At 37.0% G+C, this 26,883-nt stretch overlaps 1 protein-coding gene across 2 annotated transcripts in view; it reads right to left on the reverse strand.

Annotated features, from left to right (window-relative positions):
• The window catches only part of KDM1A (lysine demethylase 1A), a 60,030-nt gene that overhangs the window by 14,470 nt on the left and 18,677 nt on the right, over positions 1–26,883 (reverse strand). Inside the window, exons 3-9 of one of the 2 annotated variants that reach the window (XM_045546064.1) lie at positions 22,668–22,727; positions 16,684–16,817; positions 13,938–14,016; positions 13,082–13,174; positions 12,138–12,244; positions 10,221–10,302; positions 8,725–8,819 (exon numbers count right to left, since the gene is read on the reverse strand). In XM_045546064.1, the coding sequence (XP_045402020.1) occupies positions 8,725–8,819; positions 10,221–10,302; positions 12,138–12,244; positions 13,082–13,174; positions 13,938–14,016; positions 16,684–16,817; positions 22,668–22,727 (650 nt within the window). The remainder of the gene's footprint in view (positions 1–8,724; positions 8,820–10,220; positions 10,303–12,137; positions 12,245–13,081; positions 13,175–13,937; positions 14,017–16,683; positions 16,818–22,667; positions 22,728–26,883) is intronic. The other variant, XM_045546065.1, reaches the window with a different exon arrangement.

Raw genomic sequence — 26,883 nt, forward strand, 5'->3', positions numbered from 1 at the left:
AGCTGACATGCACTGAGCTGAGCTGGGCTGACATGCAAACGACACGCTAGAAAAGTCCCAGAGAACAAAAACCATGTCAACACACCTGAGGACCCTTCAGAATAAGGACAGGATGGGAAAATAAGAAGCCCAAGGTGTCTGCTTCCCCTCAAAGATGACAGAATTTCAGGCGGGAGTAGGGAAGAGAAGCGAATTTCATGGCCAGTTGATAAGAACACACTAGCACCTTTACTCTTTTGCAGAGTAGGAATGTTTTATGGCACCAGTAAGCTCAGAGTTGAATATCCAAAGCTCCCAGAGAGACTGTGAGTAACTGAAGGACCAGAGCTCTGGCTCCCCACTATTGTGGATGAAGGGGGAACAGAGTGCAGAACAGGTCACGAAGCTGCAAGACCAGGCTCCTGGGCCGGGCTGTGTCCCTGCCTATCGACAGCATCACTTAGTCGACACGCATCTCCTCTGCTTGATTCAGCCCCAAAGTGAACTGTATCTGCAAACCCATTGCTGAATTCATGGCAGCAGTGAGAGAAGGAAAAAAGCACGTCTAAGGCAAGCCTCTGCCATAAGCTGGGAAACGGGATTCAAAATATGAGATTTCACTTTACAGGGAACCCAAAATTGGTAACAAAAACAAAACATGAAGGTAAGCTCTAGTAATCACTGAGATTGCGGAGGAATGACCTTTTACAATGAGAGGTAACTGTTGACAAAATCATCACACTAAGACTCCATCTCTTATTGAAACTCCTTAGTTTTTGCCCTTCCCAACTAAACAGAGATTTCCAAGCACTAGCCACTCCTTCACTGATCACACAATTAACTCTATGAGCCATCGTGTGGTAAAGAGAATCTGGCAAGAAGGGTAATCTGAAGCAAAAAAGAAGGGGAGAGGATTGCAACTCTCCTTTGGAACTGTAAACATGACTGATGCCATAACTGATTTAATCAAAACCATATTTGAAGCGTCAGATTCTAAAAGATTACACAAGGGAGAGATCAGGATATCTTTATGAATTAGATAATCACCCTTAGCCTAAAGAAAATCTAAATCTCTAAGATTATTCTGGTTTGTGTTGAGAAATAAGGCAGAGAATGAGGCTTTGGATACTTGGTGCCATTTATATATCAGGATGATACCTCAGACTTGGTGGATCAAAAATATCTGACCTATCCATTCAACTCTATAGCCAAAAAAAGAGCTCTCGGTGACATCCTACTTGTTTTTATTACACAGCTATGAGAACTAATGGAAGAGACTTTGTCAGGAATCTCATTTATTTCTCATCAGTTACCTTTCCTCACTGATGTGATATGTAATGGTAATGTAAAAGAGCATCTCAAACAATGCTAAAATTTTGCTCAGAAACGTGTTATTTCTAGTACGATTCCTGCAATGATGCTACAAAAGATGATTCTAGAAGTCTAAATTTGGTGCTCTTTTCAAAAAGGAAACAATTACATTTCAACAAGAATTCTAGGTAGTTATGAGATCTTAATTGATCACAGATGCAATGTGCATGACTTCTTTTCCTGGAGTACAGAAAGGTGACATTTCTACATGTGGCTTCTAAAACGCCTGGCAAGAGGATGCCATAGCAGCAAGAGGGATTCGATCACATATGCCTCTATGATAAGGCAGAATGTGCCAATACCCAAGTGTGCAAATGGAACAGATTAAAGCTCTTCCAGTGTCCACTGGATGGCTTGCTTCAGACAAGCTTTAATCTTTGCAGCTAGGGTGCCAGTCAGATAGGGAAGTTCATTCTGAAAAAGTATGCAGCACTCAGGCTCAGTAACTGGGGTCCAGGGTGTGTGGTAGAGAAATATTTAAAGGGACACTGTCAAGGTTAGAGGGACCAAATTTGACCTTTTGTTTCTTCCCTCTGTTTGCTGAGCAGCCCACTTGATTCACTACACTTTCCCCTTTAGTCCACCCACACCCCCCACAAAAAAACTGATGTTTTACATGCGCTTTCAACAACAAAAACTCAAATGGCACCAGCCCAACATATAGGTGCAACTCTACAACAACAAACCAGTGTGAATGTATGATGGAGAGGATCTTTGAAAGGAAAAGATTTAAGTTTCAAGCTTTTAATGGGTTATTGTAAACAGTGAGGAAAATGATTTGAAAAATTATGAAAAAAAAATACCTTGACAGTGTCCTTTTAACCAGTGCAGCAGAGAGAGAAATAAACTGTAAATAACAGCCCAACAGCCACGTCAAGTTTAGTTTTGTATGACAGCAGTAAAATCAAGGCTTTAAACACACAGCATGACAGAAGCATTCTGTTAGCTCAGAAGCTGCAACCACTAGAGAAATAAGGAACAGACTGTACAGAGACCGAAATGGGAAAGTCAAGGCACAGAAATGGCCAAAAGAAAGGCAGTTAAAAGGGGTGTAAAGGAGGGGGGAGGGGGAGAGGTGTCAGAAAGCAGTGAGGAAAAAGCAAAACTGAAAAGAGGAAAGGAAAAACACAGAACAGTAATGACAACAACATAAACAAACAAAAATGATTACTGCCACATTTGACTGACACCAGATGACAGGACTGCATCTCCCGTACACCATCCAACCCAAGGCTCAGTTTTATGAGATTATGCAAAACAGTCTGCAGTCAGGGCTCGTTCACTTTCTGCCTAGTTAAGCAATTACAGGAATGTTGCAAATGCAGCCAGGGATAGCTTTGAAACCTGGCTTTTCCCCACTAACTTTAAAATTTTGCTTTGCAATTATTAATAAAGGAATATTTGGAAAATAATAACTAAAATATGTGTCCATTAGGAAATCAATACTTACTGGAAGAAAACCAAAATGTGTTTTTAACACATTTAAATCTTGAATTCACTTCTAAAAATAAACTAGTTAGGCCGGGCGCGGTGGCTCACGCCTGTAATCCTAGCACTCTGGGAGGCCGAGGCGGGTGGATCGCTCAAGGTCAGGAGTTCAAGACCAGCCTGAGCAAGAGCGAGACCCCGTCTCTACTAAAAAAATAGAAAGAAATTATCTGGCCAACTAAAATATATATAGCAAAAATTAGCCGGGCATGGTGGCGCATGCCTGTAGTCCCAGCTACTTGGGAGGCTGAGGCAGTAGGATCGCTTAAGCCCAGGAGTTTGAGGTTGCTGTGAGCTAGGCTGATGCCACGGCACTCACTCTAGCCCAGGCAAAAAAGTGAGACACTGTCTCCAAAAAAAAAAAAAAAAAAAAACAAAAAAAAATAAAAATAAAAATAAACTAGTTAGAAATGTTCCATTTGACATACCCAGACAATGAAAAGAACTCTAGCAGATGACTACTCTAGCACTCCCAAACTACCAGTGTTTCAGCTCATTTCTTTCCCCTTAGGGAGAACCCTTGGATTCTATTAGTTCTACAAATAATTATGGAACAAGAGGAACATAACAAAATTGAAATACTGGCAATCTCTAAACACAAGTCACAGTAATTTTAATTTTACCTGGCCATTCTATTAACTTGCATCCTGAGAAAGGAATTCAACAAATGATTACACGGGGTTAAGCACTATGTTAGAAGGTAAGTGGATTTCTGCGTTACAACAGAGAACTTATAATAGCAAACTAAGAAGCATTTTTTGGGAAAGGACCAGTAATATAGAGCCTTCTATCTAAGAAACAAACAAAAAGGATATCATTTTTAACAGATTTTGATTACTTTTTCAAAGCCATTGATTTCTCTATGAAAGGCTCCAGGCAGATAGCTCTTTCGAGACTAAGAGAATCTGATAAGTCTCATTGGTCTAACTAGGTTTGATTCATTCCTGATCGTTTTGGTCCTGTAGATTATATACAGCATCTCTGAATAAGGCTGGGGGAGGGGCAGCCAGTGTATCTAGCCCATGCGGAATAAATTTAAGGAGAGCCAAACAACTTTCTGGACAAGGTCCCTGATCCTGCAAGACGTAATCTCAAAGGAAAAAGGATAGCTTTGTTTAATTCTACACCTGGTTGCATTCTATCATCTCAAGCTCTTTAGGTCTTCAAAAACATTGTACATCTACCTTACTTCCAGTCTTCATAAGCTCTCTAGCAGCAGAGCGGAGTGGATTGTACAGAAAGTTCTGAGATTTAGCAAGAAATCCTCAGGATGAATCACATTTTGAAAAAAGTTGTATTGGCTATATCTGGCCAGTGAAGGCCGCAGTCAATCTCAACCTCCCCATCCCATGCCATTGAGCACTTCTAGAATTATGGTAAAAGAGGATTAACATTAATTCCTTTGGTAAAACCTGGAAGAAGAAATTTACTCTGAGGAGTTTCTAATTCAGATTCTCCTGAACAGCCAAGGGAAATGGGATACGGCTATTACTGCTAAAGGGAGAATAAGGACAACAGGTATATCCTTAATCCAAATAAAATTCAATGTGAGTCTACACACAGACTGCTGTGTACTCCCCTCCCAAACTCATAAGGAATCTTTTAGGGTATATAATAACTGACTTCCTTATAGCAGTGATTAGGGTGTGTAGATAAAGTACACACGATATGTCTAAGCAGTTCTCTCTAGCGGTCTTTAGCACATAGTAGAGGTGCTCAGTAAATTCTTGTTAAATGAATAAATTAATATAGTTTGGAAAAGCAAAGTCGTATTATAACTATATTTAAGGAGGAAAAAACTTTTGCAATTTCAGGACCATTAAAGGAAAGCAGGAGGTTTTCACATTTATTTTTAATAAGCAGGGATTGCCAGTCATGGATTTTAAAGGGTAGAGAAAGACTGTTGTAAAGATACTGAAGATGTTTCTTCAAAAGAAGATGAAAACCCAAAAGGTCAAATAGGCCTGTGCCAAAAGTTAATAACCTGAGCATCACTGTATATGCATACAAAGGAAAACCGGCTAAGTTATGATAGGTATTGAGTATACCTATAGTTCTAAGGGTGTCTGTAAGAGACCTAGTACCTATTACCTTTCATGTGCTGTCTTTCTTCTTCCTAACAAGCCATTCCCATGAAGAAAATCAAGGTCTCAGTTTCCCTTTGACTCTCATTTGGTAACAACACTCCCTCCCGCAGCCCCCTCACTCTGCCCCAAAGGATACCAGAGACCTTGTAATGCAGAACACTACAGCACTGTAGGAATTTGATTAAGATACCCTTTTCATTACTCAAAAAGGGGGGGGGGATCTAAAGCCCCTGAGTTACTAGCTGGTGTACAGGAGATGCAAAAAACATTTAAAGCCATTTTCCCCATCTCCCCCAACAATCCGTGTTTTCAGTCCCCTCACTGGTGACTCCCAAAATGTTCCTGAAATACAAATTACCCTATTTGTTCGCCTTCTCCATGTCCAATTAAAGCTGATTACAGCATAGGTCAGAATATAACTCCATCACCAGACAGCTGCTGTATTAGCTCTGATTGTTTCATAGCCTTAAGGTATGGAAGATCCCTTCTATTTATAGGGAGATCCTAATATCCCCATATTATTTTAGATCTCTATATTATATTCCTTAATATCATTAATAGAGAAGCCCTTGTTCTAGTGATCCAGAGCCACAAAATAAACTTCCTCTGTCAAAAACAAACACAGAAGCTCAACATTCTAGCTGCAAATGTAGGATGAGAGACAACAGAGAGGTAAACTCTGTCAGGGATCCTTATGATTGTGATTAAAACAATAAAAACAATAAAAGTAACTTGCTACATGATTTTTTCCTATAGTAGCAAAATGGCTGGGTATGGAGATATGTCCTTAAGACAATATTACAAGTCATATTTATAACTTTAAGGAACTACTGAGCTTATACAGGATAGAATTGATTTCTATGAACAACAGAACCATCCAATCACTCCTTTTTTGACTGATGCTGTCCACAAATGGAGAAACACCACCTCATTTCCTTGGACGGTCTACTAAAGAAAAATCAATAGCTGAGTGAAGGCGAGCTCTAGGGAGGACTTGCTGGCACCTCGGGTAACTACTAAAAGGAAGCTGAGGAGACTCAGCTGATGCGGTCACACAGGCGGTTAGAAAGAGCTGCATATACTCGCCGCAGCCTCATCTCTCCTGAACTATCAGCCAGGTATAGCAGAACAAGTATGGGCATTTGAGCCCCAACAACAGGCAATAGATTCCAACTCTCCAACTTACTGACGATAGTGACCTTAGGCAAACGTGTGTGTGTTTTAGCTGCTTCTAATAGAGGCATGAAACTACTGACCTACTTATCTCCCTTTAGATTCTTAAAGCCATGAACATATTTGTAATTATAAGCATAAATTAATGGGGCTCTTTGTACTTGTCTTGTAAGCCCAAAGCTAATCCACAAGTCAATAATTGCCCATTCTTACCCTGAGCTTACTGATGGCAGCAAAATACAGAAACATTAACATGCCTTCTTACATTTGATAAACTAACTTAGGGCAAACATAATTCAGAGCTGCAAAGAATTCTTTCTCAGATGAAGATCTTAAAAAATCGTCCTTACTACTTGGCTACTGCATCCAATACAAACATACCAACTTAGAAAAATCCTACGTAGATCAGAGTTGAATGACAACTACCAATTTCACCTGGAGAAATATCCCTGCAAACAAAATGCTCAAAACCACACACCAGGTTAACAACTGTTTATTACAGTGCCACTCGAAGGGCTGGCCCTGGTAAGACACAGAGCCAGAACATAAATCAACGTACCACTTTCTTCACTGAGAAAGTGAAGTCACCATACATAGGAAAAATGGGAACTACTAGCTAAATGTACCTTTATTTACAAAATATTCATTACAGAATTTTTCCTTTGTATGGAGATTTTTGGGACACCCTGGTATTTAGAAAGAAATATTTACAAAAAAGTGTTAAAGCTCATTTAATACCAAGAAAGCGGCCAATTTGATATCACTACTAGAAAAAACTTCTCTCTTTACTGTTAGAAAGCCTAAATGAACCTGCTCTATATTCTGGAAAGCCTCAAGATGGCATATCAATGACAAGTGATCATGTTTAGCATGGACTCTATCACATCATGAGGATAGTCATCTCAGAACCTTGCTTCCTTACCTCAATTCTGTGCTTTATTGCCTATCTACCTCAAACACCTATCTGATCGTGTCACTTCCCTGCTCTGAAACCTCTGAAGTTTCAACCTACCAATCAGCCTAGCAAGCGACATCCTCCACAGCATGGCCCCAGCCTACACTTTAGCTTTACATTTCCTACCCTCACACTGGTAGAATCCTATCCTCCTTGGCAGACGTCTCTGCTTAGACTTACACCTTCCTCTACTACCTCCAATGCCCTTCCCTTCCACAACTGGAAGTCCTGACCTGCCATTCACAATTGCTCTCCCCATCTCCACCTCTCTCCCTGCCTTTGCCCCTCCTGCCTTCATACATTTTCTTGCCCCCTTGTTTGTTCCACAGCTATTTGTTCTTCTATTTAACCTTGGCAAATCTGATTTGACTTGTGTTATTGGTTTATTTATGGGTGACGTGTTTGTGATGTGCTTAAAAATACTCCAGACACCCCCCCACACCCACCAAAAAGTGCAGGAATGGGACAAATAAAATAAGATTGGGAAAATGGGGGTTCATTATAGTACTCCTTCTACATTTTGTGCATATTTTAAAATTTCCATAATAAAAAGTTGGGAAAAAAGAATTATTTGTGTATAAGTACCACCATACTATAGTAGAGACTGTCTTACTCTCTATCTTTTATAGATCTTGGTAGAATAACAGAAATTTACTAAATTGTTCAATTAATCTCTTCTTCATCCTTTTTCTCCCATTTTATTCTGTTTATTCTGCCAGAAGCCTCCTGTAAGGCCCCCTCCTCCAAGCTCCGGGAGGAAATCTGGACCAGGATGGTGGGAATGGGACCCAAAGCATTCCCTGAAAGTCTGTCCTTCTCTGATATGAACCCTGTAAAGCCTAAAGGTAGATAGGAATAAGGAAGGATGTCCCCTAAGACCTATCACACAAAATTAAGGAGTCAGGATCTTACCACTTTTAGTGATAACAGCTAAACCACCATATATGTAGGAAATCTTCCCTTCCCCCAAATATAAAAATAATAAAGATAATAATGTGCTTATATTCTGAGAAGTGTAGGCTCTCACCCGGATGGGGGAGAGTGGGTAAAATTTTTGCTGAGTACAAAACTTTTGAATTTCACTCATCCCTAAAAAATTAGGACTGACTTATGTAATCTAAGCCTATCTTACAGTGGTTAAACTACTCCCACTCCTCCATACCAATTATCACTTCCATGTCATACTAAGTATAGGAAGCTTCTATGCTTCTGGCCAACAAATACTTAAAACCTACCTAAGCATTTGGGTAAGTACATCATTTGGCTATTAGCCCATCCAAAAATTGAGCTTATATACACAAAACTGAAGTCATAAAGAGTACACAGAGCTAAAGCACACGATGGGAGGCACAATACAAAGAAATGAAGAATCAGGTTTCAATTCCACAGGTCTCTTGGAGTAAATGGCCACAGCCAAATAAAAAGATAAGCCCGTCTAGCCAGCCCTCATAAAATGTCTAAAGATAAATGCCTGAACAGACATGTGTATCTGGACATATACAATAATTCCTTCCTACATAGCTCAGAGTTAAGAAACAACCAGAATAATGTCCCATACTTTCTACCCTCAGTTTGTATTTGTAAGTGTTTATGTTTATCCATTCATTCTCCTCAAACTGTTTTCAACTGAACCAAAGACATTTTGAAAAGTTCTGTTTGTCCTCAACTTACAGCTTGTCCATTGGCTTCATAAAGTGGGCACTTTTGCTTGATCTTGGCCAGTTCCATATTTACTTGCTTGCTGACCACAGCCATGGGATTCCCTCCTAGAAAAAACTCAAACAATTAAATTCAACACACCTATGAAAAGAGAATGAAAACCTCAAAGTAAAAATATTTTTACCTCAAGAATGCTCAATATTTATGGTATATGATTTTATTTCTCAAAAAAAATCGCTCAAAGTAAAAATATGTAAGATAACCATGAAAAAGAATGCCAAACATTACCTATAATGTCATTAATTAATATTTTATTACAGATCTTTCTAGATTTTAAGTATATAAAATTACAGACATAAACACACAAAAGGATCATAACACATGTATTGTTTTATAATCTCTTTTTTTTTTTTTTTTTTTTCAGTTTCACTCTGTCACCTGGGCTAGAGTGCTATGGTGTCAGCCTAGCTCACAGCAACCTCAAACTCCTGGGCTCAAGCGATCCTCCTGTCTCAGCCTCCCAAGTGGCTGGAACTACAGGCATGCGCCACCATGCCCAGCTAATTTTTTCTATATATGTTTTTAGTTGGCCAGAAAATTTCTTTCTACATTTAGTAGAGATGGGGTCTCGCTCTTGCTCAGGCTGGTCTTGAACTCCTGACCTCGAGCCATCCTCCCGCCTCAGTCTCCCGGAGTGCTAGGATTACAGGCATGAGCCACTGAGCCCAGCCTAGAATCTTTTTTCAACTTAGCAATATATTGTGGACATCACTTTATGTTAACATGGAGCTACACAATTTTTAGTGGCTGAATAGTTCTCACTGTATAATAATTTAATCTTCTAATCTGTAGTTTCTAATGTTCCACTATTATAAACAATGCCACATTAAAAATGCTTCAGGCTGGGCGAGGTGGCTCACGTCTGTAATCCTAGCACTCTGGGAGGCCGAGGTGGGAGGATGGCTAATGGCTAGAGGTCAGGAATTCGAAACCAGTCTGAGCAAGAGCGAGACCCCGTCTCTACTAAACGTAGAAAGAAATTTTCTGGCCAACTAAAAACATACATAGAAAAAATTAGCTGGGCATGGTGGCCTGGCACATGCCTGTAGTCTCAGCTACTCAAGAGGCTGAGGCAGTAGGAATGCTTAAGCCGAGGAATCTGAGGTTGCTGTGAACTAGGCTGATGCCATGGCACTCACTCTAGCCTGGGCAACAAAGCAAGACTCTGTCTCAAAAAAGAAAACAAACAAACAAACAAAAAAATGCTTCCACTTGTCTATTTTCTTAGAATAATTTTCTAGAACTGGAAAAAGATGCCCTAGGTCAAAAGATATATAAATTTGGACTTACTGATTATATCTTTTCAGGAAGACTATTTGGCAATTTACCTGTCACTAACAAGAATACACTAAACCAATATATTTCAAAACTGCATCTATAATTTTAAACTTTAATAATTTTATGAGCCTCAGACTATGTATTACAGCATAAAACTAAGAACTACTTACCAAGACCGGTTACCACCATGGCTCCAAGATCAGCTACGTAGTTTCCCTTGCGAAATGTAGCAACCCGTCCACCAACACGGTCCTGTTTTTCAGAAATTAAATGGCCAAAATGATTAGTTTTGTTTTACCCACAGACCTGGCATAATACCATACCATGGCTCTTTTATAATTCAGAAAGAAAGGTGTAATTCAGAAAGTGCAATCAACAGTAGTGGGGGCACAAAGGGCAAATGAAGTTTAACTCAAAGACTATTTGAGGGAGAGACAGGTAACAAATGACATCTGAAGTATGGAATCAAATGATGTGACATAAAACAATTTGACAGCCAGAAGACATATTCAGTCCCAGGTACTATTATCTCTCTACCTGGCTGTCTATAATATCTTTTAATGTATAGGATGAACAAGGGTTGCCTACAAAGAAAGTATTTGTTCACAAATTCTAACACTATTTAAATATCAACTTTCTCTACCACTGAAGTAATCTGGCTCTTGCTCCTCAATCCTCAAAGTTAGCTGTGAATAATTTGACAGATGACTTCTCTGACAAATGGTTCTCCAGTGCAGCCCTATAAGGGGCAAAGAGCGTACTGAACAGAAACTGTTACAGTATCTTTCATCCCTGAATAGGCCCAGGTTTATCTCTGCTGATTAGGGATTTTGAAATATGAGAAAACCTTACTGAGCTGTAGTAATAATTCAATAATTATGAATAATATGAGCGTACTCTGTAAACTCCAAATAAGCAAACAAAATAGCAAAACAAAAACATATAAACTCCACATAGGAAGAGATCATAATGATCCCATAATTCCTTATTGTACTTTTAGTACATAGTACACAAATGTTTTCTGAGTTAATGAATAAAATATTATTTTTAGCAACAGACTATATCAGCAAAATATTTAATTCTGACTTCCTCATACTCTACTTAAAAAGAATATTTTTAAAAATGAGTAGTTTAGGCTGGGCATAGTGGCTCACCCCTGTAAACTCAGCACTTTGGAAGGCTGAAGCAGGAGGATTGCTTGAGGCCAGGAGTTCAAGACCAGCCTGGGTAACACAGCAAGACTCCATCTCTACAAAAAAATTAAAAAATTAGCTGGTCATGTTTGTACCTGTAGTGCCAGCTACTCCAGAGACTGAGATTGAGAAAGGAGGATTGCTTGAGCCCAGGAGTTTTGAGGTTGCAGCAAACTATGACTGCACCACTGCCTCCAGCCTGGCAACAGTGAGACTCTTTTCTCTTAAAAAAAAAAAAAAAAAAAAAAAAGTTTATAAAAAAGCTATTTGGATTGACCTGCATACAACATTTTGAAAACTTTTATAAAATTTTAGATTGTTTAGGTTACCTCAGAAGTGGTTTTTAAATGGTGGGAGTCCTGGGAGGCTTTTAAGCCACTGGAAGATAATTAGTTTTCAAAAATTATTCATGAAAATAACCTGAATAGTAGCATCCTTATATGATGTTCTTTTTTCCTAACTGTGTTGCCATTATCCCTTTCTCCTCCAAGTTTCCATTTCTCTCTCCAGGACTAATAATAAGAGAACCAATATCTTGGCTTCTAAAAGATGGCTCCTCTCTGAGAAGCAACTTCTTTTCCTTGAATATCAATAAGAAATTACTCTGTTCCACCACTGAAAATAACCACCTCCTACAAAGGATATGTCTGTGAAGGCCCCAAATTTGAGAGCTAAATGCAAGAAACAATGACCCGAAAATATCCATCAAAAGAATATACGCATCATTTACAAACCCTAAATACTTACTGAGCATTTTCCAAGGCTTTACCATCAAAAATGCTTTATCCAATATAAACAACACTATAATCAATTTTGCTTAGTTGTATGATTCCTTAATTTGCAAGAGATAATTTCCTTACCATATTTCCATTAGGTCAGGCTTAAAATTCTTACCCTCGCTTCCAGAAGCGTGACATCCATTCCAAAACTTTGTAACTGTCGAGCTGCTGCCAAGCCTGAGACACCAGAGCCTATAATAATTACCTTTCCTGTCTTTTTAGCTAAAAGCAAAAAATGAACAAAAATTAGAATATTTGGCTGTAAGTGTAAGAGTTTGTATTTATCATTTTTTTCATGCAAACCTCTAGGTTTTTAACATGTTATAATGTCTTATAAAGTAAACAATTCAGATAATTATTTTCAAAATACAAAAACTATCTAAAAACAAATCAACAAATATCTGAAATTTATAAGGTTTAATTCAACGTTGAGTATCTATAAATCAAACACACTGTAACAAGATTTACTTTCTGTGTGGTCCTTAGTTAAATTATTAATAATCTGCTTCATTTACCTTATAATTGTACTAGGATATATTCTGGGTGTAAGCTATTTCCTTTAACCTCTACTTCTATAGTCTTAAGTTAGTATCCCTTTGAAAAAGCATTAAAAATAAATGTATTAATTCTCAAAATACTCCTGTCTCCTGGATCCCTGGCAGATATTATCCACCCAAACACCATAAAAGGGGTGAATAGTGTTTATGAAAAAAAATTTTTTAAAATCAAAAATGCAATCATTAGCAGCCTAAAACACTGGTCAATTAAAGAAAAACTTCAAACCTTCCACTTGCAAAACTGACTTCTCTCATTTTTAACAAATTTTATTTATTTTTTCTTTAAATTGGAAATCCAGTATCTTTTACTACGTAGCTATCAAATGAAAAACTAAACAAAATGCACATTACTAAGAGATTTTATTTTCAATTTGACTTGGGAATATTTTGATTTTAAACATAGATTTACAAATCAAAATAAAATGCTAACAGCATCATGGATATAAAGAACAGTACTGGAATCATAATTTAAAACCAATTCATTGGCCAGGTAGGTCCTTACTTGGTAGGGGTTTTATCCTCTTGTAGATGCCGAAGTTGATAAGACCATGACGCTCTAAATAACTGTGAACTCGGTGGACAAGCACAGTATCACCTATAGAATAAGTGGTTTAAAAACACGTTTATATTTTCAGCAGTTTAAACAGAAAACTCTTCTACCTCTTCTATTTCTCTATCACGAAATCATTCAATACATTTTTTCCATAAGCTTCAGGTCATGTGACTCTTTTAGAAAAGTGATTCTTAGAACTATTAGTCTGTGGGGCCAAAATACATATCACATAACTTGTAATTTATATTTATTTATTTTTAGAAACAGGGGTCTTGCTTTGTTGCCCAGGCTGAACTTTAATGCCTGGGTTCAAGTGATCCTCCCACCTCACCCTTCAAAGTAGCTGCGACTACAGGTGTGCACCACCATTATCTGGTTAATTTAGAATTTCTAAGAATCACATTCCATTGCAGATGGAATGAGGACAAAAATCAAACCTTTGGAAAGTAGTTATAACACTCATTTACTTTGGCAAAAACTTCACAAGACTTTGTTGATGGCAAGTGGGAAATACGAAAAGCAGATAGCCAGCCGACCAAGTGCTAACACAGTATGTTTGATCCATGGACAACAGGTCTAGGAAAATTATTTAGCAATCTCTTGAACTCATTTGTCAACACAATTTAGAGACCAGGAAAACACATTAAAAGAAAATAGGTTTTCTGTAAGACTCATTTTTGTACAACACAAGGTAAAATAAAATGGAAATATGAATGAAAAAATTAATTATCAAGGAACCATGAGGCTCCTGGAAGGAAATAACACAATCCAGTCCAAAACCAGTCTTATTGAACACACTACTTACTGTTATAAGGCGCTTCTAATTGCTGGAGAGTAGCCTCAAATGTCAGCTGAATCTTTGGATTATCCAACCACAACTGCAACTGTATTTAAATGACATACATTGTATTACATACAAATAGGCATATGACATTTGACCATCTTTAAAATCATCCTTTTAATTTTAAGGCCTCAATTATGGGCTTTACTTTAATTAAAACAGTAAGGGTTATATTCCTCACAAAGAAACTCATGAAACATACAACTGCGTCAAAAGAGTAAATAATCGCTGAGGGATACTTAGCCTAGCAAGGAAAAATACCTAGTAACTTGCAAAGGCCATGCAGCTAGTCGGGAGCAACTATGATTTAAATGTGGGTTACCTGCCTCCAGAGATACTGAGCATTTAAAATCCACAAAATCTAATGATCAATCAGATACGCTGAGATGGGGGAGAAAGGTGCCAAGGACAATTTCTCTGTTTTTGGCTTGCACAACTATTAATAAATGAGTTGGTATGCCAGTCATTGAATAGGGACACTGAAGAAAGAAATGAGATAATGAGTTTCATCCCAAGACAAGAGGAGATATAAAATAGGCAGCTAGAAGCATAGTCTCAGAAGAGAGAGAAAATCTGGAGTCACCTTCTTATGGGTGATAACTGAGGCCAAATGCCTCCAACAGGGCTTCTGGGGAAAAAATAAAGAGAGGAGAGGACCTTAAGGAACTCCCACTCAATTCACATAATGGCCAGATGTTAAGGGTAAGCCTATAAAGCAATAAGAGAAGACAACCAGGGAGGCAGGAGAAAAACCAGAATATTGTGTTATCGAAGCCAAGGGAAGTATTGTGTTTAAGAAAGGAGCAGTCGATTATTTTAAATACTGCTGAAAAGGCAGCAAGATGGGGAATGGAAAATATTATAGTACAATCAATGGGTTCCAACATGAATTCTCTTCAAAGTGAATATATATCTGCAAAATGCAAGACAAACTAAATACCGCCATATTTAAGTCCTAGCTAACAATTAATAAAGACTGCTCCATAGGCAAGTTTCAATCAAGAAGGAATTAATTTGGTTATGTGTAAATAAACGAAGTTACTAGGGGACATGACCAAATCCATATGGATACTCTACTTTTCTCTGTGGTCACTGTCAAGACAAATGGATTCCTCAAGTATACACTGGGCTCAAGCTCCTCAACCCCAACACAAGTCCGCTTCCTCCTTCTATCCTATAAAATGAAGCTCAGGTCTTAGGTTCTAGTTCAATAATCCTAAAGCTGCAGTTTTAAAGTCTGGAGGCAAAAGATACAGTGTGAAATTAGAGAACTGATACAATTCTTGCAGAAGAGATTGATTTATGTTTTGTTTCACAGCCAGAGACCACAAATTCTAACCACCCTTCCGTCCCCAAATCTGGAATTTTGGTAAATCAGAGAAGATAGAGATCCCTGTAAATTCACCACTGAAATTCAACTAAAAAGTGAAAACTCCCTTTAGATGAAACCAAAAATACGACAATTTTATCTTAAAAATGCACTTAAGAGCAAATACTGATATGCTATACACAGAAGTTGATTCAATTATAAGACAAATCAGTCTTAGAAATAAATGCACACTAAGAATTTTCCATTCACTTTAAAAAAAAAAAAATCACTGTCTTTTCTTCAGTCTTTTCTGTATTACAAACCCAGTATAACCTACCAATCATGCTAGTTAAATGACATTTAACAATTTAACTTAATGACATTAACAAATTTAGCAGTGGTTTTGCAATCTAACAGCCAAAATAAAGAAGTTAATGGTGGCTAAAAAGCAGACATACTAATGACATCTCTGAGCTATATTCATATTCAAAATAGCTGAAAGTGTAATGTAAATTTCTTGTACTTTGTATCACCCTACAGTAAGATGTGAATGTTGTAAATAGCACCTTCACTCATCTATTCTAGGGCCAAATAAGAATTTCTGATGAATAAAGGATATGAAAGAAAAACTCACAGAAAAAAATACAAATGACTAATAAAAGTGAAAAAGCAGTCAATCTCAATAATCCAAGAAATGAAAAAGAAATAAGGTGAATCTGGCCTACTATAGCAGCACAGATTATCACTGATAAAAATGAGCAGGGCAATGGGGGTGTTGACTGGTTCAGCTTTTCTGGGAAGCGATCTGGCAATATGCATCAAAAGTGTTCATACCCTTTGACAAGGTAGTAGTTTTCCTTCTAGAAATCTATCATAAAATTATCTCTGGAAATAATAACCAGAGATAGAGTCAAGAATACAAAAGACTGTTCAGAGCTTAATTATAATAGGGCAAAAATGGAAACTTAAATGTCCAACAGTCAAATTAGAATCCAACTGTCCAACGAAATATTGTGCAGACACTAAAGTCTATCATCCAGCTGAAGGAGGTTGAACCAGATAAGCAGAACAGGATAAGGGTTTCTCTTATGAGAGGGAAGGACAAAGTGGTTATTTAAAAAAAAAGGTTTTACATGCTTAAATAAAGATTCTTAAGCACATTTTTGAGGTTATGAGGTCTGAAAGGGATCCAAAAGAACACATGCAAGTAGGACCTCAATTTTATAAAAATAAAAATTATATATACATGTAAGCACTCAAAGGAACAACTACTAATTTTTAACAGTGGTATCTCTGGGTAATAGGATTGTAGACAATTTTAAAAGTCTTTCCTCTCATTTTTCTATATTCTAAAATACATGTACCTTTTATAGGTGAAAAAAAACTGACATGAAAACTTACTGTGCGGTTTCTAATGAACAGAAAAACCTTCTGGGTTTGCTGTGGTCCACTGATAATATCTGGGAAACAGGCTGCTTCTTGAGAAGTCATCCGGTCATGAGGAAGTCTGCTCTGGAAAGCTGCACCCTCCACACCTAGCAAAGAAAGCAAAGAACTTCTAGGAAAGTGCAAGTGAACACAAAACTAGGGATGATGATGTCTCAAACTTCTTTTTTACTTGAAAAACTCTGGAAAGCTTTGTCTCATTCACAGACTAATACTGCTTCCTTCTTTTAAAAAAAAAACTCTCAATTTGTCTCAAAAGCTCAAACTTCCTTAGAAATTAGCCACTCTTGAGCTTAACATTCCAAAGTTTACACTTTACTAAAAAGTGAAACAATATACCTTGTAAGACAACAAGGCATTTCAAGTATTTTCTTCATCCATAAAATAACTGTATAATATTGGATGATATTCTAATTAAAATCAGCATCATTGACAATGTAGAATAAAATTTAAAACTAAAAATCAGAATAATGGAAAATATATTCACAAGAAAGCAAGAGACTATACATGAAAAATGTAATCACATGCCTTCTGTTAGGATTACAGCATGGAACAGAAAGATGACTTTAAGGTTTAATGATCAACAGTAGAAAATACATGGTCCTATCAATAGTAACATCTATTAGTTCTCATAATTCAATCCTGGCAAGCAGTGAGAGAAATTAAGCAGACGACAGTGGTAAGACAGAAGAATGCAAGGAATTTACCTTTTCTGGCACAAACATTAGAAATGCTTTACTATACACTATTAATATAAGCAAAATGTTATTACATACATCATGTAACACATACACATATAGTGTACACATATACTATTAATACAAGTAAAATATGTTATTTTGAAACTCTTTAAATTGATTTTTTTTTAATAGACAAGGTCTCGCTCTGTTGCCTAGGCTGGAGTGCAGTGGCATCATCATAGCTCACTGTAATCTCCAACTCCTGCCTCAGCCTCTCAAGTAGCTAGGACTATAGGTGCACACTACCACGCCCAGCTAATTTTTAAATTTTTTGTAGAGATGGGAGTCTCACCATGTTGCCTACACTGGTGGTCCAACTCCTGACCTCAAATGATCCTCCCACCTTGGCCTCCCAAAGTGCCTTACAGGCATGAGTCACCATGCCTGGCCTAAACGGATATTTTTATAAGCTGATGGTAAAGTACATCTTGATAACGTGATCTTAGCAATACACTTGCATATATTGTGCTTTTAAGATCGATCACCTTATCAAGATGTACTTAACCACCAGCTTATAAAAATATCAAGACAATTTAAAGAGTTTCAAAATTCAATACCATTGAAGTAATTTTATGTAACAAAACAGGCACCAGATATCCACTTATTATCATTTTAAAGCACATACGGAAGCACCGATAATGGAAGCAAACTAACAAAAAGGGATTAGTAAGATTAGGAGAACAAAAAAAGAACAAGGCAGGTAAAGATGTAACTTAGAAAATTATAGCTAAGCTATTGGGGCTCTATTTCCACAAACACATTCAAATGGCAAGCACTACCTAGAAAAAAATGGTTAACAACAGGTCATGCAAAAATGCCAATGCATGGGCCACACATTAAGAAACACTCTTCCTAGAGACAAAAAGAAAAGGATATCCACCCACCATAGATAGTGAGGGCATAAATACTGTGTTTCACATTACTAAATCAAATCAATAATCCTTACATTTAATTAAGCCATACTAAAATTAGAGACTGTCAGGACAATTTATTCCTTAGAGAAAAAAAAAATCACTAAGAGCCATATTGTTGTAGGTAGAGCATGAAATTAAGGCAAGAAAAAAAAATGCTGACTATTGGGGGGTATGGGTTATTTCAGTAATCTGAAATTTTCTAAATCTATACAGCTTTGATATCCTCAGTCCCCTACCCCCATATCAAAATAAATAAAAGCAACACAAATAAAAAACAAAAACCAAGATTAAAAATATCTCACATTATAAAGAGTATTACAGACACATTAATCCTGAGTATCTGAACCAAATATCTCTTAATAGGTTCCTTCTTGGTATATTTCCTAAGTGTATATACTATTAACACGAAAATAAACAATCTCTATTAAATTCTACTTCTCCCTGCCAAAACTGGGAGTAGTTTTCTTTCTTAGCTATATTACCTTCTATATGTATAATAAGTAGTCATTGAATATCAATCCTACTGCAAAATACTGTTTGTCAATGACAGAAAAGCCATGTAGGGAAAAACACTAAATTTTATATTACACTTGATTCCTCATTGCAAATGTCCTTATCAAAAATCATTCTAATATAGTTGGCTAACTTTGGGAATTTTGAGAATATATAACGATTAAGAAACGTTATTTATATGTCATGTAGCAGTTTCAAAGTATCTCTAATCAAATATCAAAAGTTTAAACAAATGCAATTAAAGAAGCTGAAAGTTGTGACATTAATGTATGCTTGGAATAATATTCTTCTCCTCTACTTTCTACACAGCATCTAAAACTAGCTATTCGTAATATTTGCTATCAATTTTTAAAAATGAAAAACTCTCAATAATTATTTCCTACCATTGGCATTTAGGGATGAAGACTTATTTTAAGGAATGAAGACTATTATCAAAATCAAGGTGAAAAGCCTGCAAGAAAAAAGTTAGCCCTTTTTCAAAGAAACAAAAAATGTTAATTTGGAAACTAAACCTTGAGAAACTAAATCAAAACATCCTTTTTATAGGACAGCTCCAAAATGAAGTAACAGAATACTTTGGATAATCTAACTCTTAAATATCTCTTTTAGAGGAAAAACATTTAAAAATGAAATTGACTTTAACGGCCAGGTGCACTGGCTTGTGCCTGTAATCCCAACACTTTGAGAATCGCTTGAGGCCAGGAGTTTAAGACCAGCCTGGGCAACACAGCAAGACCCCATCTCTACAAAAAATTTAAAAAATAAGCCAGGTGTGGTGGTATACACCCACAGTCCTAGTTACTTGGGAGGCTGAGGCTGGAAGATCCCTTGAGCTCAGGAGTTCAAGGTTGCAGTGAGCTATGATGACACCACTGTACTCCAGCCTGGGTGACAGACTGAGATTCTGTCTCAAAAAAAAAAATTGACTTTAATAACATCCTTATTAAAAAGTACCAATAGGCCGGGCGCGGTGGCTCACGCCTGTAATCCTAGCTCTGGGAGGCCGAGGCGGGTGGATCGCTCGAGGTCAGGAGTTCGAGACCAGCCTGAGCAAGAGTGAGACCCCGTCTCTACTAAAAATAGAAAGAAATTATCTGGCCAACTAAAAAATATATATACAAAAAAATTAGCCGGGCATGGTGGCTCATGCCTGTAGTCCCAGCTACTAGGGAGGCTGAGGCAGTAGGATCGCTTAAGTCCAGGAGTCTGAGGTTGCTGTGAGCTAGGCTGATGCCACGGCACTCACTCTAGCCCGGGCAACAAAGTGACACTCTGTCTCAAAAAAAAAAAATAAATAAAAATAAAAAAAATAAAAAGTACCAATAGTACGTATAATTCAGAAGTTTACACTTAGCTCTGGAATATATATTAAATAATAGTTTTGTACTTTGGTGTGTATATGTTCCACTAAACAATGGAATCTGGTATTCTGGAAATATAGAATGTTTCAAAGATGGTATCTAAATTTTTTAAAAGCTCCAAGGCTGCCTTCATACCATCTTGCCTTCTGTTCAATTCCTTCCTATTGAGCACTTCACATAGGAAATTTCAGCATCACCTTTCAGAATGCAGTCCTGCTAAAGCAGAACTGCCCCTCCTAATGGTCTGACTGGCTCACACTTTCTCTGAAAACATAGTAAAGGTAGCTAAATATTTAAGGGAATAATTTAGATCTTCTGGGATAGGTCAACCAGAGAGACAGAAGGGGGGGGCAGGTGAGATTAAAGGCTCTCTATTCCGTGAAATTATTTCCCCTGATTCTGATAAGATATAGGTAGCATCTTGACTAGAGTAAGGTAAGAGATATAAAAATTAACAAAGGAAGCCTCCACGAGAGTTATTTGCCTTTGATTTTTTAAATAAAGTAGATAACTCTAAACAGACTTCTAGCTAAAGAGTGAAAACAAAAGCCTATGGGATCTACATATAAAAGAATAAAATAGGGGGAGTAGAGAGAAAAGGGGAAAAAAGAGGAGAATCATATGATTTCTTATACTTTAGATTTTTGATCTTTAAGGCAAATGCCTATTTTAAATGATTCTAAGGGTATAAGGAATAGTCTATGCACTAAGCAAGATCCCTGGGTTCTTACTCCTTCTCCACAACTGCTGGTGTATCACTGGTCATTTAACAACTTTGGATTTCAGGTTCTAATCCATAAAATAGGGGTGATACAATACTATCTGTTTGAAGGCAGGAAAAAAGACAGGATGGCCTCGAGTTCCCTTCTAGCTTTAAGATTTAGGATGTGTACACCAATTTGAGGTGGATTTTAAGAAGTCAAGATATGATCCTGGCCCCAAGATATCCACAAGGGTCATTTGGCTGCGTTAAGAGAAGAATGTTGATGGCTTATACAAGCACATTTCTAACTCTGATTGATTGTCTCACAAATGTGTGCTTCTGAACATGACAAAGACCCGAAGAAAGATCTTGAAGGGTTCAGAACAGTCACCACCATTCCTGACAACACTCAAAACTCATGCTCTATTAACAGTAAGTCAGTAGCACCACAGTTTTGTATAAAGTCTGATTTTACTTCCAGCAATACACATTGTTTACGTGAGCAAAAAGAGAAAATATGCACATAAGAACAAATCAAAAACAAAAAGCAACTAGAAAACTCAATTTCTTTAAGATTAAAACTCTAAAGGCTATCCCTGATCTTCAACAACTCCATGGAAGATCTGATTGTATACCATTTGATGAAAAGTATTCTTGAAGGTTTATCTGCCACAGATAGACTCTGAAATGGGGTTTTAACTCCTCTAAGATAAGCATATACTGATTATCAACCTGCAATCCTTGGGACAGCATTTAAAGAAATCTACTTCTAACATTCTGGATCTCTTAACTACTACTTGCTGAATTAACACTGAACTATCTTTGTATTTGTAAAATACAAACACTCTCAGGACCTGTTATATGCAAACTGCAGCAGACAAATAAATTTTAAACTAGACTTAAGAAAGTTGGAAAGTGACAACCTCTAAAAGTTAAGGAATACCTATTCCAATTCTATCAAAATGTATATAACAAACCAGCTTTAAGCACTGGAACAAACAAAAACATCCTTCAAGAAGCAAAGGCTGAAATCCAGACGTGTTACTTAGGATTCCTGGAATAAACTTTAACTGTTCCAGACGGTGACCCCTATAAATCCTTGACTTTTTCCTGGAAGTAAAAACCTCACATTGTTTGGTATGAAAAGAAACATTTCAAATAAACTTTTTCAAAAGATAATTTTCATATGAGAAACAAAATGTTTAAACTGCAAAATGATTAACTATGTCATGTTAATTGAAAAAAGTATCCAACACCATATAACAACCATTTTAAAAAAGATGTTGCTTGCCTGCATAGCTGTTCTGACTAGTCCTAGTCATTAGTCCTTCTCTTTTAAAAAGATTTTGTGGCTTCTCTCTCTGTGTATACAGCTGTCTTTCCTTTTAAAGGTCCCATGATTCCTAAGTCCATGTTTTATATCATGTTTATTATTACTATAAAGGCTGCTGGGGAGAAAAGTACCCGCCATCTCCTCAAAAACACGGAGAAGAGTGGAGGGCAGAGATCGGCCTGAGGACTTCAAAAGATTTTGCTTGCCTTTGTTCTGGCTACACCCTCTCCTGCTACACAACTATGCCCTGTGGGTTAAATTTCACCTGCGCTTCTGGCTAAAATGTGGATACCACAGCCAAAAACACTTGCAAGCATCAACTCCTGACTTGGCGGCTCTTGCTACTAAGTGGCAAGCATCTAATGCCACCCTCACCTGATGCTTGGCCGTCTCCATACCCTCCAGAACTGTCGTCTTGAAGTCCTCCTGCTTGCCCTGTGGAAGGAAAGAGGAGAACTCAGGGACCTTACTCCATAAATTAAGATAATATCTGGACATAAAGGCCTAATAGTTGGCGACTCATGAATTCACCACCAACTAGTAAACCCATATTCAGAGAGCTCCTTCTTCTGGAATCAAGGCCCAGGGAATTACATCATAATCTTTCAAATTCTGGTCAGAAAATTTCAACTTTACATGCTGATTCTTGTTGAAAGGCAATGGAACAAAGTACATAGTATTTCTAATCACTAAATCCTTGCTGTCAATCTTATTTAATAGTCTGGATAGGGAAAATATAGATTCCAAATGTCTTACTAACAGTTGCTAGACTGAGTGTGGTGTGGCATGGACCCTTGGACCTGGAGTTGCAACAGTTCAGCATCAACTCAATATCCCTTTAACTTCCTATCTAAAATGAATAAATATAAGATAACAAGCAAAAGAATGATAATTTTAAAGAAAAATTCTCTCTTCCTCTTCAAAGCAGGGAGTATAACTAAAAGATTCAGCTCTAGAAGAAATTTCAATTACTATAAACTGGCAGTACTAGAGCTGAATATGCCAGTGCTTCCTTAATAAAAGTACAGAACACAGCATAAGATACCCTGTACGTGTACGCCAAGTACTACAGATAAACACGCACTTGCAGGGGCGGGAGGGGGATAGAGGGGAGGCAGGCAAGATCTTGGGGGAGCTTCTAGCTTAAGCTACACAATAAGCCTTGTTAAGAAATTTTCCTCATTAAAGTGTAGAAATAACTTCAAGAAAAGAATCAAAGCTTGAAAATTCAACCTAAAAAAGTCAGGACAGATTGTATTCCAGACTCTTCCAAAATCTATCTCCAAGACAGATGCTACAATTCCTCTTCAGCTTCTAACCACCTGGTACACCATGGGAAAACTAGCGTGATCTTTGGAAGATATGAAAGCAGCACGTACCAATGATCTAAATAGACCTGGACTGGCTTCATTAAATGGCTTATTTTAAAATAATACTCCCCAAGAAGAAAGCAGATTATTATCACCAGTTGAGTAAGAAGGGAGCAGTAAAGTCAAACTAATATAGCCCCCTTACTATAAAAATGCTCCAAGGTCTGTGAGACTTAAAATGACATCTTCAAGGATAAGAAGGTATTTAAATATAAGAAATGATTTCACAATAATATTAAAACGTGTTGCTAGGAGGTATATGCTCTGTTTCGAAGGTAGAATAGAATCTCATTCTAAAATCATTTCACCATGCTCTTGTCTGAAGGGTCCTTTAGTTCTAGGGGGTTATGCTTCTCAGACAAGACACAAGGTACATTTGTTGTTTGCAGCCCTTGGAAAAGGGCGTATAATCATGAAGAGATGATCCAATTACTAAATCCAATCTGTAGACTTATCTTGAAAATACAGGCCCTACATTTTAAATTGTACTTAAAGTTTAAATCAGAAATATCCATTCTTAGTAAGTTCTGGATTTATTCATAAAAAATATTTCATAGGGTTTAAAGAAAAACTGTTGCCATTGTTTTGTTTGGTTCCAAATAGAACCAAGCTAGATCAGAACACTAAATTATATTTGGAAAAAAACGCGGGGGGGGGGGGGGGGTGAGGATCAAAACAATGAAACAAATTATAGTTTCTAAGATTAAAATTTTAAGCATTAGGAATAACAGCTCCTCTCTCTCAAATGATGTTCCTGACTTGGCAAAAATGAAAGTAACAATCTCTTGTTCACAAAAGCATCTCACCACAACTAAAAAATTAGATAAATAAAAACAACAAAAAACCACTCTCAAGCTGGCCTAAATCTGAATTACTACTTTATCCTTCTTATTTCTATCATTTTCCTTCTTCTTCAACCACGTCATAGAATACGTTAATTTTAACCTACACATAACCTCTTGATTTTTTTCTGTGAGTCGATGTTGCTGAGCAGAAATACGGATCTCCTACCCCTTGACTTATGTGCTCAACAGGTTAACAAGAGCAAAAGAGCAACAAGGTAAGGAAGTCCTTTTTGTCTTCTGCTTTTGAAAAAAGGCATTAAAAAGCTCTTATCCTGTTCTTTGATAAAAATATTATATAGGAGAAATACAGAAAACATTCAACACCCTGGGAAGATTTTTAAAAGGGATCCCTCGTAACAGCAAAACAAAAAAGAAATGAAACTCCAAAGTATAATATTTAAGCAGAGAAGTAGAAGAAAACCAAGCAGAAGGTAATACATAAGTGATGGAAAACAAAACTAAAAAAGTGCTTAAAATTAAGGAACAAGATATTTATCTCTTGAATTGATGAAGGTTTAATTTGTTTGGAAATAAAGGATGAGGCTGTTATTGCCATTCTAACCATATTGCACTCATGAGTATTTTGAAAATGCCTACTTCTCCACAGACCGCTGAAAAGAATCATCTTTACTGGTAGTATTCTGAACCAACTCATCACCATTTTCTTAAAAACAGCACACATATTAACATTTGTAGATAACTTTCTGTCCAGGAAGTGTCTCTGATTAGGATACAGATATGAAATGCCTTATTTGTCTGCTCTTTGGGTCTTTCCAGTCTGGGAGTCTGCTTCTGATAGTGGCACAGAGACATACTGCAGCAGGCCAAGTATGGTTGTTAGTGCAAATTCAAAATAGAAAATGAAAATATTCAGAAGCAGCTTTGTAATATCACCTTGATTTTGGCACCATGGCACAGGAGACTTCTTTTTGTTTTCATCCTAACCACACCACACACATACAAATCCTCAAGCTTGAAGTAGACTCTTGATATAGGTTGTGTACATCTTCTCCAAACTGAAAATGAAATCTTTTTGGTTTATTTTACATAACAGCCTTTCACCTGTCCTCTAGACCTTCTTCAGATCTGACATTAAGTCCTTCTTGAACACTAAAGTGTTTTAGTTACAGTCACATTACTGGATGTTTTCTCCTCTTGATTCAAATACTCAAGAGACCACTCTTCCAACATCTTAAGGGGCAGTCTACACTGACTTTCAAATACTTTTATCTGGTAAGCATGGAGGCAAGTATCATTGGTTTGCTGTTTCCAGGAACACAGATTCACATTTTGACCAGTTTCTTGGAATCACATTCAAATTAATAACTTTTGCAAACAATTTGAGAAACTTCTAAATCTTCTTGGAAGCAATGATTTTTAAATAGAAGATCAATGTTTCAAAATGGCCAAATTTACAGAATAAAAGTGACTGCCAACCTACTGATTTCAATTGAACTTGATAAATTCACAGGGGAAAAAACATTTCAAAAGTTAAAACCATTTCTGAACATGTGAGTCTCCAATGTATTAACACATTAGTTAAATTTCTTATTTTTAATTTCACTAATTCAATGTTTACTATACCCATCGAAAAACTGCAAAACACAAACACTAAAGTAGAATAGATATAGACGTTGTTTTCAAAGAGTTTATAATCTAATTGGAGAAAGATGAAAAATATCCACACAAAGTAACTTTTTTTTTTTTTTTTAAGGAAACAAACTAACAAAGACTTGGAGAATCAGGGAAGCTTTCTGAACAAGTCCAGAGAGATTTGGATACATTGGGAGGCAGTGAAACCACCACTATGGTCCAGAACATTTACAAAGACAAAGAGAATAAAAGCACAGACATGGTACATGCACAGCACCTGCTTACTTAAGGAGATGGTCTCAAAGAGGAGTGAAAGATCAACCGGATACATAAAATGAGCCACCTTCAGTGCCCACGCCTAAACGGGATCTTAGCAGTGATGGAGGAAAACTGTGTGATCTTTGACAAAAAAGCAGTGAAACAAGTTATATTTTAAACTAATCTGACCACTTGGTACAAGATGGATAAGAGGAAAAAGGTGACCTAGATAAAGGTGATCCAATTGTGAGTGAAATCCACTAGAAAAAGGTGACAGTAATAATGGATGAGCCATAACAAATCAAAAGGGCTCTGTACAGGAAGACACATGACTTTACAACAGACTTAATAAAAGAAGTAAGGAACTTTAAAGATGACTCTAAGGTTTTAAGTTCAGGGGAGTGCTAATGGTACAAACAAAATGGGAAATTTGGGAGTTAGGCTAGTAAAATTAAATGGAAATGTTCCAAAGATGGTTGGAAATTAAGTAGAACTCGGAAGAATGGAGCTAACAGACTTTTATTT

This window comes from Lemur catta, chromosome 3, assembly GCF_020740605.2.
Source record: "Lemur catta isolate mLemCat1 chromosome 3, mLemCat1.pri, whole genome shotgun sequence".
Lineage (NCBI taxonomy): Eukaryota > Metazoa > Chordata > Mammalia > Primates > Lemuridae > Lemur > Lemur catta.